Consider the following 12,501-nt stretch of genomic DNA (forward strand, 5'->3'; position numbering starts at 1 on the left):
TTCCGAATAGTCAGCGCGTGCACACCGTCCGGTGTCTTAGAGGCGAAGCAGGCAGTGCCAATGCCTACTGCCTTGATGACAGACTCATTCCCGAGGTAGATGTTGCGTGGCGGGTCGAGGACACGGTAAGTGCTATCGTCGAAGAGGCGCTCATCGGGGGTCATGGTCTTTGACGCACCCGAGTCGACGATGTGCAAACCTTGGTGTCGCTGCGGTCGCTTAGGATCAGACTGGACATAGGCGGAAATCTTCTTGTAGGCGCGGCGCGAGACGGTTACATGCGTGTCGTCTACGTCTGAATCCGAGTCTGAGTCCGAGTCCTTCACCTTATTCGCCTTCGCCTTCTCCGCTGCCCGCTCCTTCCGCTTCTGCACCTTCTCCTTCTGCCCAATGATCGTCTTGCACTCCTTGGTGGAGTGCTCCTCGCCGTGGATGACGCAGGACACCTTCGCCTTAGCCTTCTTCTTGCCCTTGTCCTTGGGCTTGCGCGGTGGGGGCGCGCGAGAAGAGGAGGCGGCGTACGCCTGCTCGTTGTTCGAGTCCTCCTTGCTGGTCACCTGTGCCATCAGCTTCGCCTCGACGTAAGAGAAGGTGAGGGGTGCGGCCTTGGAGCTGCCCGCCGAGATGCCGGACGAGACGATCTTCCACTTCTCCGAGCTGGGAAGGGAGGCGAGGAGGATGAGGGGGACGAGGTTGGCGTTCAGGGGGTAGCCGAGGGTGGCGAGCTGGGTGACCGACTGCCGAACGCGGTGGATGTGCGCGCTCATCGCCTCGCGGGAGACGTCTCCATCGTCGCCGTCGGCGAGCTTCGCGCGGAAGATCTTGATCAGTTTGGTAACCGCCATCTCGCTGGTGTTGGTCTGCTCGAACTTCTCGACAAGCTTCTCCCAGAGTTCGCTCGCGTGCTGGTACTCGTGGAGCTCGAGGGCGATGTCATTCGAGAGGTGCTCCCGGATGGTGGAGAGGGCGCGGGCGTTCCGCCAGGATCAGGTCTCCCTCCGCGCAACTTGGTGAGTGGTGGAGGAGGAGCCCGATCCGGTGGATGTGGTGGTGGTCGCCGGAGCGCCAGGTGACGTGGACGGGGGAGAGGACGTTGTCGGCGTTGGTGGAGTCACCGCGATCTCAGGGGGAGGGGATTTTTCCGATCCAGTCACCATGGAGGTGAGATCGTCCCTGTTGAGGGCGTCGGTGACCCGGAGGCGCCAGAGCGGCCAGTCCGCCGCATCAATGAGCGTCGGGACCTTGCTGTCCTTGGGAGCCATGGCGCAGAGTGGGATAGAGTGAGTCGCAGATCGAAGTCTTGCTCGATTTAGGCCACGGGGCTCATAACCCAGCCCAGGCACTCAAGAAAAGCTGGTTTAGATGTAACGTTCGTGTCACCGTCTGTAGTCTAAATCCATTGTTTCTATCCCTCTTTCTCAGTCAGATTATTCTGTACGTGAATCAGATTATTCTATTGCCTCAAATTCAGATTATTCTACAGTACACATTCACAGATAAATCTACTTCTAGAATAATCTGTTGCCCTCATGCGCAACAGAATATTCTGTCGCCTACAAGACGAACAGATTATTCTGACGCGTGTGAGGGCAACAGATTATTCTGTCTCCTGTGAATGCGTCAGATTATTCTATCGCATGTGAGAGCAACAGATTATTCTATCGCCTATGAGACGAACAGATTATTCTGACACATTCACAGGAGACAGAATAATCTGAAGCATATGAGAACAACAGAATAATCTGTTGCGTATGAGTGTGTCAGATTATTCTATCGCATGTGAGAGCAACAGAATAATCTGTTCGTCTCATAGGCGTCAGAATAATCTATGTGCATCATCCAAGGGTGTTAGTTCTTACTGCATGAAGAGCCTGCAGCCACACTGTAGGTACAAAGTGTTGTACCTCCAGATGCAGTGAAGGAAGACAGTAGCAGCTGCTCTTCCCTAAGTACATCTGTTGCCCAGACCTCTAGCTATGAAAATTCACACAATATTCACACAAGAAGATAAACTCATGCCATGCCCAGCATAGACATATCAAAATATCATGAGACGACGAATATGTTACACTGTTCAACGGAAGACTATTCGACAATGTTCGTAGCAAGTCCAGAAAGTATGTATGCGAAAGAAAAACAAGAAAAAAAACATGCGACGACCACTTAAAGCTCTGCAGAGGACCGGATAGGAGGCGGCACCAGCTCACGGTAAAGCTCACCCCACAAGCACCGCGTGTAGAACATGCTGGCTTGCTCCTCGAGCCAAACTGCCTGACTCCGTGTGAGGTGGTTGAGCTGCGCCACTCTGATAACACAGTCCCAGATCGGCGGCGACCAACCTGCCATAATCTTGACCATTGCCCGCACGTAGCGCGCGCGCACCCTCCACTCGCTAGCCACTAGGCCCAACTGCTGCTCTCCGTTGCCGCGCACCGTAAGGAGATCACCCGCGATGACCGTAGCCGGGTCGAAGATTTGTTGTAGACGCTCTTCCTGCTCCGCCCGGTTCATGATCGTGACACTCATCCGCTGGTTCAGGTCGATCCAGTCCTTGCGGAACAGCACCTCCTGCAGGCGCCACAGGATCGTCTTGAGGGTAGCTGGGCCCGGCATCTGACCGTGGCTGACCTCCTCGCCGTGAATGACATACGGAAGTTGCATCTTGTGGACAAGCAACTCCAAGTTGACCTTGCCGCCGAAGATGCCCTCGATAGCTTCGAGCGCGTTCTTGGTAGGGCCAGTGGGGTTCGCATTCATCGTATGCTCGGCGAAGAGGACCAGGCGCCAGTCCGAGTTCGACAGCTTCCACGGCATCGGCGCGTTCGCAGCACGTCGAGTGCTGTCAAGGTCGTCGTCCCAGTCCGTCTCGCGCGCGTTCTCTAGCAGCATGTTGTTCATCAAGATAAACATGTGAACCATGGCAACGCGCTTCGACTCGTCCTTGCCACTGACGAGCGTCCTGGGCAGCGGGAAGCATCGCTTAGCGTCGCCTTCTCGCGCGCCCCCGTGGCTCCAAGACTGTGTCCAAGCAGCTTTTGCAGCGTCCCATGCCAGCGTCGTGGAAGGTAGGGCCTTCTGATGGTCGTCTACAGTTCACACGTTAGCATGTCGTTGCATATAGCTTGGAAAATCGCACTTACAGGTGGAAGTGACCCATTGCTTTGGATTGGTGTGGATGCCCTTCGGAATCCGCTGCTGGACATGCGCCTGGGATCTGCCCCATGGCTGCGACGGCGCCGCTGCTGCAGAAGTAGACGAGAAAGCCCCGGATGCCGCCGTGCTAGCTATCGGCGGAGGCGGTATATTCGCTGGTGCTCCCGGCCCTGGCGGCGTCGACGCTGTTGTCGCAGCAGCACCGCTCGAGAGTGGCGGCGAGTCCTCTCGACCCTCAGGCGGCGGGGTCACAGACGCTGGCGCGACCTCAACAGCCGCAGTGCCCTGGTCCAACGGCTCCGTGTCAGGTAACATGTCGACGTCGATGGTCCCCTCGAAGTCGTGGACGCTCATGGGAAGCATGTCGACGTCGATGACCTCGGCCGCCTGGTTGTTACGGGCCGGGTTGACGCTCTCGACAATTTCGACGCCGGCGGAGCTCTCGCGCGAAGAAATGGCATCAACATCGATGGTGCTGTACGCTAATGCCTCACGGTCCTCGTTGTCGTCCTGGTGGTCGTCGAGCGTCGTGTCAACGCCCTCGATTGCGGGCAGCGGGCGGTCTTCAACGGGGAGAACTTCGACTGTGGGGATGTTCTCGTCGTCCGCAAAGGACTCTGCGGCCTCAAACGGGTTTGCTGGGGGCGGGTCCGGAGCGCGAACACTGCGCAGGTAATCCACGCTGCGCAACTTGGACGCCTCCCTGTCCTTGATACTGGGGCGGGCCCACAGCGGGTCCTCGTCCTCGTTCATCGTCGTATCAAGAGGGACGTTGACGGAGAACTGAATCGACGAGTAAGCGTGCACCTTTGCCAGCCACCCACTGTCAGAGAATGTGCCCTTAAAGACGTAGGGGAGGCGCTCGGGATGGGGCAAAAGGCACACCATGCGATAGGGGGAGGTCATCGTCACCAGTCGCTCTACTGAGGGGACGTTGACGAAGTTCGACCACTTCATGTCGTACGCCATGCCATTCGGCCCGCCAAAAACTTCTGAGCGCCAAACAGGGACACGACATTCAGCCAGATACTTCATCGTGAAGAAGTCGTCCGTGAATGCGCCAACGACCCACCGCAAGGGGTTTGCAGGATTGAAGTCTTGGTGGTGCTCGATGTTCTCGTTGTGCGCGACGGTCTGATTCACAATGCCCCACCCTTCCAGACAATACCGCTGGAGCTCCCTCGCCGCCAGTTGGCATTGCACGAGAGGCATGCCGTGGATTTGGAGGTATCCGTACAGATGGCGGATAGCGACCTCGAGGCCGTCGAGATAGGGATGCCCAGCCATCAGCGTCTTGTAGTACTTGTCGAGGTGCTCGTTGGAAACATGTCGGTCATCATCGGGGCCAAGCGACTCCTTTAGAAGTGCGTCTCGGATCTCTTCGTCACTCATTCCCAAATCCTCCTTCATGCTCTTTTCCCCGTAGTGGATGCTGGCCTTGGTGATCTTTCTGAGCAATGAGCAGATAGATTTCACAGGCTCTTTGAGAGCATCGGCAATATATGGCTTGAGGAGGTAGCGATCTTCGCGGTCGATGAGCGGATCGGGAGCGGGGATGAACCAGTACGATACGTCGTGCCAAAAGATGCTCGTTGGGTCCTTGCGATCGAGAGGACGACGGGGAATGAATGCGCAGTAAAGTGAATGACCCTCGCGCGCGTTATGTTTGCAAGGAACCCGCGTGTATTCTTGGGCGCCGTACAGCCCATCCTCGTGCACCGCCCACCGGACTGACTCTTCAGGCTTCTCGGGGAAGTAAGGGATATAGCTGGCGTTGGGAGACATGATGATGTGGGTCCCTTGGCGAGAGAACCCAGCAACGCGCATCCGCAACCACTTGTCTTCTGTAATGTCATTAGTTTTGCGATATACCAACGGCGAACACGGACTCACTAGGCCAGACTGCCTCAAAGATATCGGGCGCGAGGTCGTTCTTGAACAGCACCACGCTTGCCTCCTCGACGACGTAGTGCGTCGCGTCGGGAAAGGGCATGGGCGGGAAGTGATTATCCTCGCGCAACTTGGCCCTGCTGGCCGCTTCTGCGCCGTACCAGCCCCAGATGATGTCTGCGCCTTCCTGGGTGTTTGTGAGAACGTGCTTGCTGTTGTACGAGACGCATAAGCTCACCGTCTGAACCCCGACATCTCGAATGCGCAGGACGGGCATCGCCTCGGGCTGCCGCGTTCGCTTGACGGGGCGAAGATCTTCGTAATTCGGAAAGGGCGGTATGGAGGGCGCCCGCTTGCGCAACTTTTTGCCTGTACCGTTGAGCGAGGCTGCCGTAGGCTGGGCGATGGCGATATTGGCAGATACTATGGCTTTCTCGACGTTAGAGGGATTGTATTCGTCGTCGTCGCTGGAGTACTGCGCGCGCGCCAATCGTGAAGCCTGTTTCGCTTTGGCGGCAGCCGCTTTCTTCTTGCCCTTGCTAGCAGCGGGTTCTGGACTCGCTAGTGTCGTTGACGATATGCCCGTCGTAGGGTAGGTCTGGCGCGGAATATGGCGACCTTCGCATACATCGAAGAAGACCTCCTCGTCGGGGGACAGAACTGCTGGCGGGGGCCCGGCCTGAATGGCGATGGTCGCGTAATGGCGTTCGCACCAATCGGACGCCCGGGCGGTTGTGAGCTGCCTGCCGTCCCACTCGGCGGCGCCGGCGACGCGGGTCGGTGGCAATTCCATAGCCTGTACTTGTTTGGATCTGTTGGGGCCACACAGTCCAACACCTAACATATGGCGAGGGACCGCGGACAAGAGCAAAGCAATTCAAAGACTTTAGCTGAGCCCGATCGTGATACCACTGACACGTACCTGCGAAGTCGCGCGTGTGCCGTCGTTCGGTTAGCAGTTGATTGAGAGTCAAGGCCTACGTTGAGTGAGTAAGGCGTACCCGAGCGGGCGGGCTACGTACCTTTGTCCTCTACACCTTGAACTTTGGACTTCAGACAGACGGCGCTTGTTGCAATCGGCGGTTATGGCGATGTGCCTTCAGGCAGAGAGCGCACGGTGGTCGCCTGAGTACTCGCGTGAGATATCGAGGTGCCGGTTGGAGGGCTCGGAGAAGCCGCTGGAGAGTGAGGGCGCAGGTGAGTTGTGGCGAGAGGCAAGTACAAGCGAAGAAGTCCGCAAGCGCCGCCTCGTGAGGCGGCCCGGTGGATGCCGAGACCGCTGCGGGCCGCGGCTGTTTGGTTGTGTGTGGCTTCGCCGTGATCACAGCGAATTCAGATTATTCTGTTCTTTCGTTCACTCCGTCGTCCTCGTCGCTGCCCCCGTCGTCGCCTCTCATCCTCGCACCCCTGCACGTCCCCGGCAGCCCCCCTTTGGCTACTTTGCTTTTGCGGCGCTTCTCATTGTGCGCGGTGCGTATGAACTGTTCGTCCCTCGCATCCCATACTGACTCCCTAGTCCGCGCATCGGATGACTTGTGCTCCCCCCGCTGGCCTCGATATGTTACGCGACCGGCGGGGGACTCGCAAGCTCATCATGTTTGGTGTGCTTATCGAGGCAGTTGGTTGTCTCTTTGCCCTTGGGTACGTTCCCCACGCTCGATCATTCGGGCGCCTAAGAACGTATGGTACGTGTATAGAACTTTGCTCTTGTGGACTTTGCTGACAATTTCGCGTGGATGATTCCCCAATCCTTGCCTCCCTTGGCTGCTGAATGGACTTCTGTTGCCCGGTGAGCAAACATCCTCCCCCCCGCGTCCAGGTGATACTGACTGGTCTTATCTCGTCCCTACCCTCTCCCCCCACCTGCCTCGATATGTTGCGCGACGCGGGGGGGGGGGAAGGTTCAGCACCTTCGCTGTCGACGGCCTTTTACACTATCATCGTGTAAGCGTGTGGTCCCTACTCGCGCGTCCCGCTCATATCCCTCCAGCACCACAGATCCGACGAATATTATCTTGCTCCTTCCCACGTCGTCTCGACATGCTACGCGCCCACAGGGACTGCGGCGACACTCCACGACTTCCAGGTTCGTTCGGCGAATGCATTCTGCCTTGTATATGATGTTGACCGCGTATAGTGACTTCGTTCATCCTTCCCGCGTGGCCGCGATATGCTGCGCGACCGCAGAAGGCACATTATGTTCAGTAAGCCTTCTGGTTGTCGCGCAGGCCTGCATGGCATGTATGGTGCGTATCGGCAGATCCAGCTTATTACCGTTGCTGACTTCGTCAAGTTGCACGCTATATGTAACCTCTATGACACGATATTACCTCCCGCTTGAAACTGTAACGTATCTACGCGGCGTCGCGCTCCGCGTGCCATTAGCCGAACGTACAACACGTCGAGACAAATCCGCCAAATGGCCGTCCTTTCCTGCCTCTCCCGACCGTCACCAAGCTCGTCCGTGCCAAAACCCAGTCAGTCTCGTCATGGGTCGTATCACGAAAGCACAAAGGCGGAAGTTCATGCAGGCGTCTGCGGCTCTTACGCGCGATCGGTCGTCCGAGGGCTCCACGTTCGCGTGTCCGCAAACCCCGGTCAAAACACAGACAGTGCCGCCAACGACGCCGACGACGCCGACGAAAGGTCGTGCATTGCGTACTGCGAACCCCTCCGGGTTCACACTAAAGTCGGTTGATGTTTGGAACAGGGCCAAGCGTAGGCGCGGAGATGAGCAACCAGTCGCCGTCATCGGTCTAGGACGGGGAACCGCAGCGCGCACACAAGTCTGGGTGCCAAACAAATACAAACAAATAAGCATCGCCACATGATCGGCGCAACAAACGGTAGGGCGGAGGCTTTTCGACGGCGGGAAGGAGGCTTTCTTGGGTGAACGTCGGTGATCAATGGCGTTTTTTTAGCGAGGGGCGTAAATACGAGGGGGTGATGTCGCCAGTGGGTGCGGTTTTTTTGGCGAGGGCGTGTATACTAGGGGATCCTTTGTAGTCGCTCTTATCAACTAGGAAATTCAGGAGGTCGAGACGGCGTTGGCCGTGACAACCAGGGGCTCTGCCCCTGGACCCCGTCCTCAAGCGCCGGAAGGCTGGGTCCTCAAGCGCCGGACGGCTAACGCCTCGCCGGCGGGGCATCTCCGATGGCTCCTCGCCGGAGGGGCGTCTCCGACGGTCCTCCGGAGGCTCCTGCGGAGAGCTTTCTGGGGGCAACCTACGGTTTCCCCCAGACCCCCTTCCCTTCCGACACATGAGTGTGAATGTTGCTCATGTGTATTCCACGCAGTGGTGGAAACCTACGGTTTCCCCCACACACCCTTCCCTGGCGCTGCCGCGTCGATCATGTAAACCTGATGACGCTATGCTAATTCCGAGATCCTCGGAGTGGGGGAAACCTACGGTTTTCCCCCACACCCCCTTCCCTTGGGACGATCCAAGAGTAGGCATAGAACAGATACTTTGCATGTGTATCTATGAGTGGGGGAAACCTGCGGTCTCCCCCACACCCCCTTCCCTTCGGGCAATCCCTGAGTATATAGGAGGAAGTTTTGGGAAACGGTGATGTCATTTCCCGGAGTCCGCGCACGCACGTGGCAAATCCCGAGGGGCGCGCTCGCTGCGCATTTCCCGGCGCCTGCTCGACCAACGCTGAGGCCATCGTCGGTCTTGCGATGGGGGCTTCGAGGTGGTCGACAAGGACCTGCGCTAAAGCGCGGCCCTTGTACCACCTCTTCGCCCCCCTCACTCGACCTCCGCTGGCCTGCAGCTAGGCCGACTGGATCGCCGGCAAATGCTGGCTCACGCGGTGACGTCAAATCTTGATTACGAGCTCGCCACGTGTTGCGAAGCCTTTTCATTGACACCGCGCCCATCGCCTGGATACTGAGAGTATCTGCACACAATGTACAGAGAATCGAGTATACTACGTGGCATACGATTGAATCCGTTTCTCCTTCTTCATAGGCGAGAAGCGGGCCAGGCCAGACCGTGTCGTGCGGATTGGGGACGCGCCGTGTGATGTCGCCGCAGGTGATGTGATGGACGAGTGTGACAGCGGCACCACTTCGGAGGCAGATGGGACAATGTCGGGGAGACTGGGCGGGATGTCGAGCAGGGCACGCACTTCGGGCTCGTAGGCGGGCGCAAGCGCGACAATCTCCTGCGCGATGGCAGCACCTGCCGCGCGGTGGCTCTGCAACTCCATAAGAAGTGTCGCGAGCCGGGAACCATATTCGGGCGGCGGAATTAAATCCGCAGCTGACTCCGTCTGCGGCTCGGGTGATGCCGACGCCGACAACGCGGTCAGCTGAGATGGCGGCGTGAATGGGATAGGAGGGGACCGCGGGGTGGCAGGTGGTGATGGGGAAGGGGGCGGAGGTACTGCGTTGTCGTCGATGAATGAGCCCTCTGAGTCCGATCCATGGACCGTCTCAGGCGCAACACATTCCACCACCCCACTATCTTCCTCGTGCGCTCCTGACTCCTCTGCGCGCTGATCCGCCTCCAGCTCCCGCACCCACGCTTCGGGTGAATCCGAGTCGCTGCTGGCGCTCGCGTCCATCGGATGTGCCGACGGTGGCGCAGCGCCCATCATGCTGGAATAATACGCCGTCCTGTCGTCCTTCGATTTGATCGACTCAAAGAAGTCGGGAATTACCTTCGTGATGGTTATCACGAGCCAGCTGTCGATGCGCGGTTGCCGTCCAGACCGAGCGTAAGGTGCGAAGTACTTGCCCTTGATGCGTCCGTTGAAGCTTTCGAGGTGGTTGTTGGTGCGGGGCACAGCGGCAACAGGAATGCTGAGGCGACGCGACGCGTCGGCGGCGCCAGTCAGGGACCACGAAGCCCAGTACGCCTCGGAGATGACGTAGCTCTTTAGATACGTGAGAAAGGCGATGGCGGCGTCACCCTGAGAGCGCCGCATTGGCACGCGCGACATAGCGAGGTCACGAAAGTACTCCCACTCCTCGTTGTACGCATCCTTGACATCGTCGTAAGTCATTTCGGTCTTGATTAGCTCGACCAGGAAGCGTGAGAGCCTAGCGCGGACTTCTTTGCGATCCTCGACGGCGGGAATAGACCGGAGAAACTTGTTGAGTGCGTTGCGCCAAGCCTGCCGCACGTGGAATACGCAGATCAGCAGGTAAACCGCCGGCCAGTGATGCTGAAGCGCATGTCGCTCGCGGGGATCCATGTCCGTCACCGCGACGCTAAAGTCAATCTCCTCGCCGTCGCTGTTCTTGCCGAGGCTCGTCTTGAATAGGCCGTACAAGCGTGTGAGCACCTCGGTGTCGTAATCAGCATGGACAGCCCTCGCATGTTTCCGAGCAGTAAATATGATGAAAGCGACGGGCAATCCGCGGCCTTTCGAGTCCAGCACCATCAGAATCGATAGAAGCGCGCGTGCCGAGCAGAAGCCGAACGTCAGATCTGTGAGAACAAGCTTCTTGTGACCGAAGCGCCAAGCTGCAGCCTGTTGTTCCGGAGTCGAAATGATGAGCTCAAAGCGATCGGTGATGCCGGGCTGATAGGCTTGGTAGTGTAGACATGAGTCACGGAAAGCAGCGGCGTGAGCGGGAGGTGGGCTGGGAAGCTTCGCGCGGAACCACTTGTCGATATTGTCCTCAGCTGTGGATCTCGGAGCAATGCCAGATTCAGCGGCGATTGAGCGATAGAGTGATGCTGTCTCGTGGTCGGCTAGCACAAAGCGGTAGTGATTGTCGCCAGGGCGATCACCGAAGCGTGTGATAGCAAATGCAGCGCACTTCGTTCGGACTAGGTACAGAGGCTCGCGGTCGCGTAGCAGCTCAAGCGCATAAGCTCGGACGTCGGGATGGAGTGGAATGGGGGGCTGCTTGAACATCTCAATCTCGATGTTGCAATCATCGGAGTGGTCGAGGATGCCGGAGATGCTGTCAACGGCAAGGAAGCGGCGATCTGTACACAATCAGCAGTGGTTCTTGATGAATAGAATGACCACGCACCTTCGATGTCGTGCATCGTAATCACGGTGACGAACGACAGGCACCCAACGTACGTCCAGGGTATATGGCGCTTGTCGGCCTTCTTGGCCCCGGGTGCCTCGTGGTCGATGCCGCATAGGCACTGCAGTACGCGCTCGGTGCGCAATGCCCCACTGCGTGGCGACGACCGACTCCAGACAACCGAGTACTTGGATCGAACGTCACGCGTGCTAAGATCTTTGATATCGGCCTCCATTTTGGCGTTGGGGATGTACAGGCCGCGCGCCATGAGCAGGCAGATTGCCGCATCTTCACTGACTTCAGGTACGCTGTGATGTGATCTTGTGACGACGCACCTTGTTCCTTCACGGTGTAATTGAATGTCCTGCGGTCCACTCCATTGACGTTCTTCAGGTGCGCGCTCATTACGTCGCGCGTTTCGGCAGTAATGCGAAGGTGCCCGGGAATCTTGTGGGCTGCTGCGGCGATTGTTGCAGCTGATTGACGGTTAGGCGGCACGAGGCGCTCGAGTCCGGGCTGAATGGACTGTGTGCCGAAATGGAGCTTGGCGGGTTGCTGCATGATGGAATATTGAGGTGGTACGAACGTAGACGTGCAGCCCTCACTTCACATTCATTGTTATTTCCTGTTAGCCCGCGCATTCATTGTTTTCCATGAGCTTAATGGACGGACGCGTCTCCATGGACCGGTGATCAAAGTTTATTTGTGTATGTATGTACATGTAGGTGCGCGGACCGGGGCGGGCTAATTATATAGTTGTGTGCGTGTTGTAATTTCCTAGGACGGGCTTTGAAGACCAGGAAAGATTGCCCGTCTCTCCCTACCCTTTGCATCGCGTCATCCAGCCCTGGTCGGGGCGCCCGTGTGGACTCCCCGTTAGCCACGCCGGCCGAAGACGCCAAGGCAGAGGAGAGCAGGCCTATGAAAGGGCCGAGCTGGCAGCGCTGGCGCGAGACCACAACAAAGAGATGGGAGCAGGAAATTCTTCCCCTTCTGCACCTGCCGTACATGCGTTTGATGGAGGAGACGGACAACTTGCGATTACCGCCCCCGAGCCTCACGACAAACCCGGCGCCATGCACATGCCATGGCGAATATGCTCGGCGCCTCTCTATCCTGGTTCTGCGAATGTCGAGTAAGCGAATCATGGGATGGCACCCTGAACGCAGGCTTATGAATTTGCAGGCGTCGACAGGGTAGAAATAGATACCTGCAAATGCCGGCCCGCTGCCACCCAGCTCGTTCGAATGGGTCTGTTCCCCTGCGCCCCGTATCGCCCCAATCTCGCTGTCGATGTCGGTCTTCTTGAATTTGTTCGCGTTCTCTTTCTGCATATCTCCCCGAACGTCAAAGCGTGGTGCAAGGCCTCTGAGATCTACCTGCTCGGGCGCGGCCACAAAATTACCTATTCAGTCAGTACTTTACCTGCCCCGTCTCGGCGTCGCTGACTCGTATTAGGATAA

At 57.8% G+C, this 12,501-nt stretch overlaps 3 protein-coding genes across 3 annotated transcripts; 1 reads left to right on the forward strand and 2 right to left on the reverse strand.

Moving 5' to 3' along the window:
• Nucleotides 1–2,163: 2,163 nt before the first annotated feature.
• SCHCODRAFT_02671029 (uncharacterized protein) lies at nucleotides 2,164–5,836 on the reverse strand (the record flags this gene model as incomplete). The annotated part of the gene is made up of 4 exons (XM_003028656.1): nucleotides 2,164–3,086; nucleotides 3,141–4,997; nucleotides 5,047–5,230; nucleotides 5,282–5,836. The coding sequence occupies 4 exons, from the start codon at nucleotides 5,834–5,836 to the stop codon at nucleotides 2,164–2,166; spliced, it is 3,519 nt and encodes a 1,172-aa protein (XP_003028702.1).
• A 3,140-nt stretch (nucleotides 5,837–8,976) lies between these two features.
• SCHCODRAFT_02704397 (uncharacterized protein) lies at nucleotides 8,977–11,599 on the reverse strand (the record flags this gene model as incomplete). Its single annotated transcript, XM_003028655.1, has 3 exons — nucleotides 8,977–10,991; nucleotides 11,039–11,326; nucleotides 11,374–11,599. The coding sequence occupies 3 exons, from the start codon at nucleotides 11,597–11,599 to the stop codon at nucleotides 8,977–8,979; spliced, it is 2,529 nt and encodes an 842-aa protein (XP_003028701.1).
• A 635-nt stretch (nucleotides 11,600–12,234) lies between these two features.
• Nucleotides 12,235–12,486, forward strand: SCHCODRAFT_02511958 (uncharacterized protein; the record flags this gene model as incomplete). Its single annotated transcript, XM_050343263.1, has 1 exon — nucleotides 12,235–12,486. A coding segment is annotated over one exon (252 nt), but the record flags the coding sequence as incomplete, so codon positions are not given.
• Nucleotides 12,487–12,501: the final 15 nt, after the last annotated feature.

The sequence above is a fragment of the Schizophyllum commune genome (genome assembly GCF_000143185.2).
Source record: "Schizophyllum commune H4-8 unplaced genomic scaffold SCHCOscaffold_10, whole genome shotgun sequence".
Lineage (NCBI taxonomy): Eukaryota > Fungi > Basidiomycota > Agaricomycetes > Agaricales > Schizophyllaceae > Schizophyllum > Schizophyllum commune.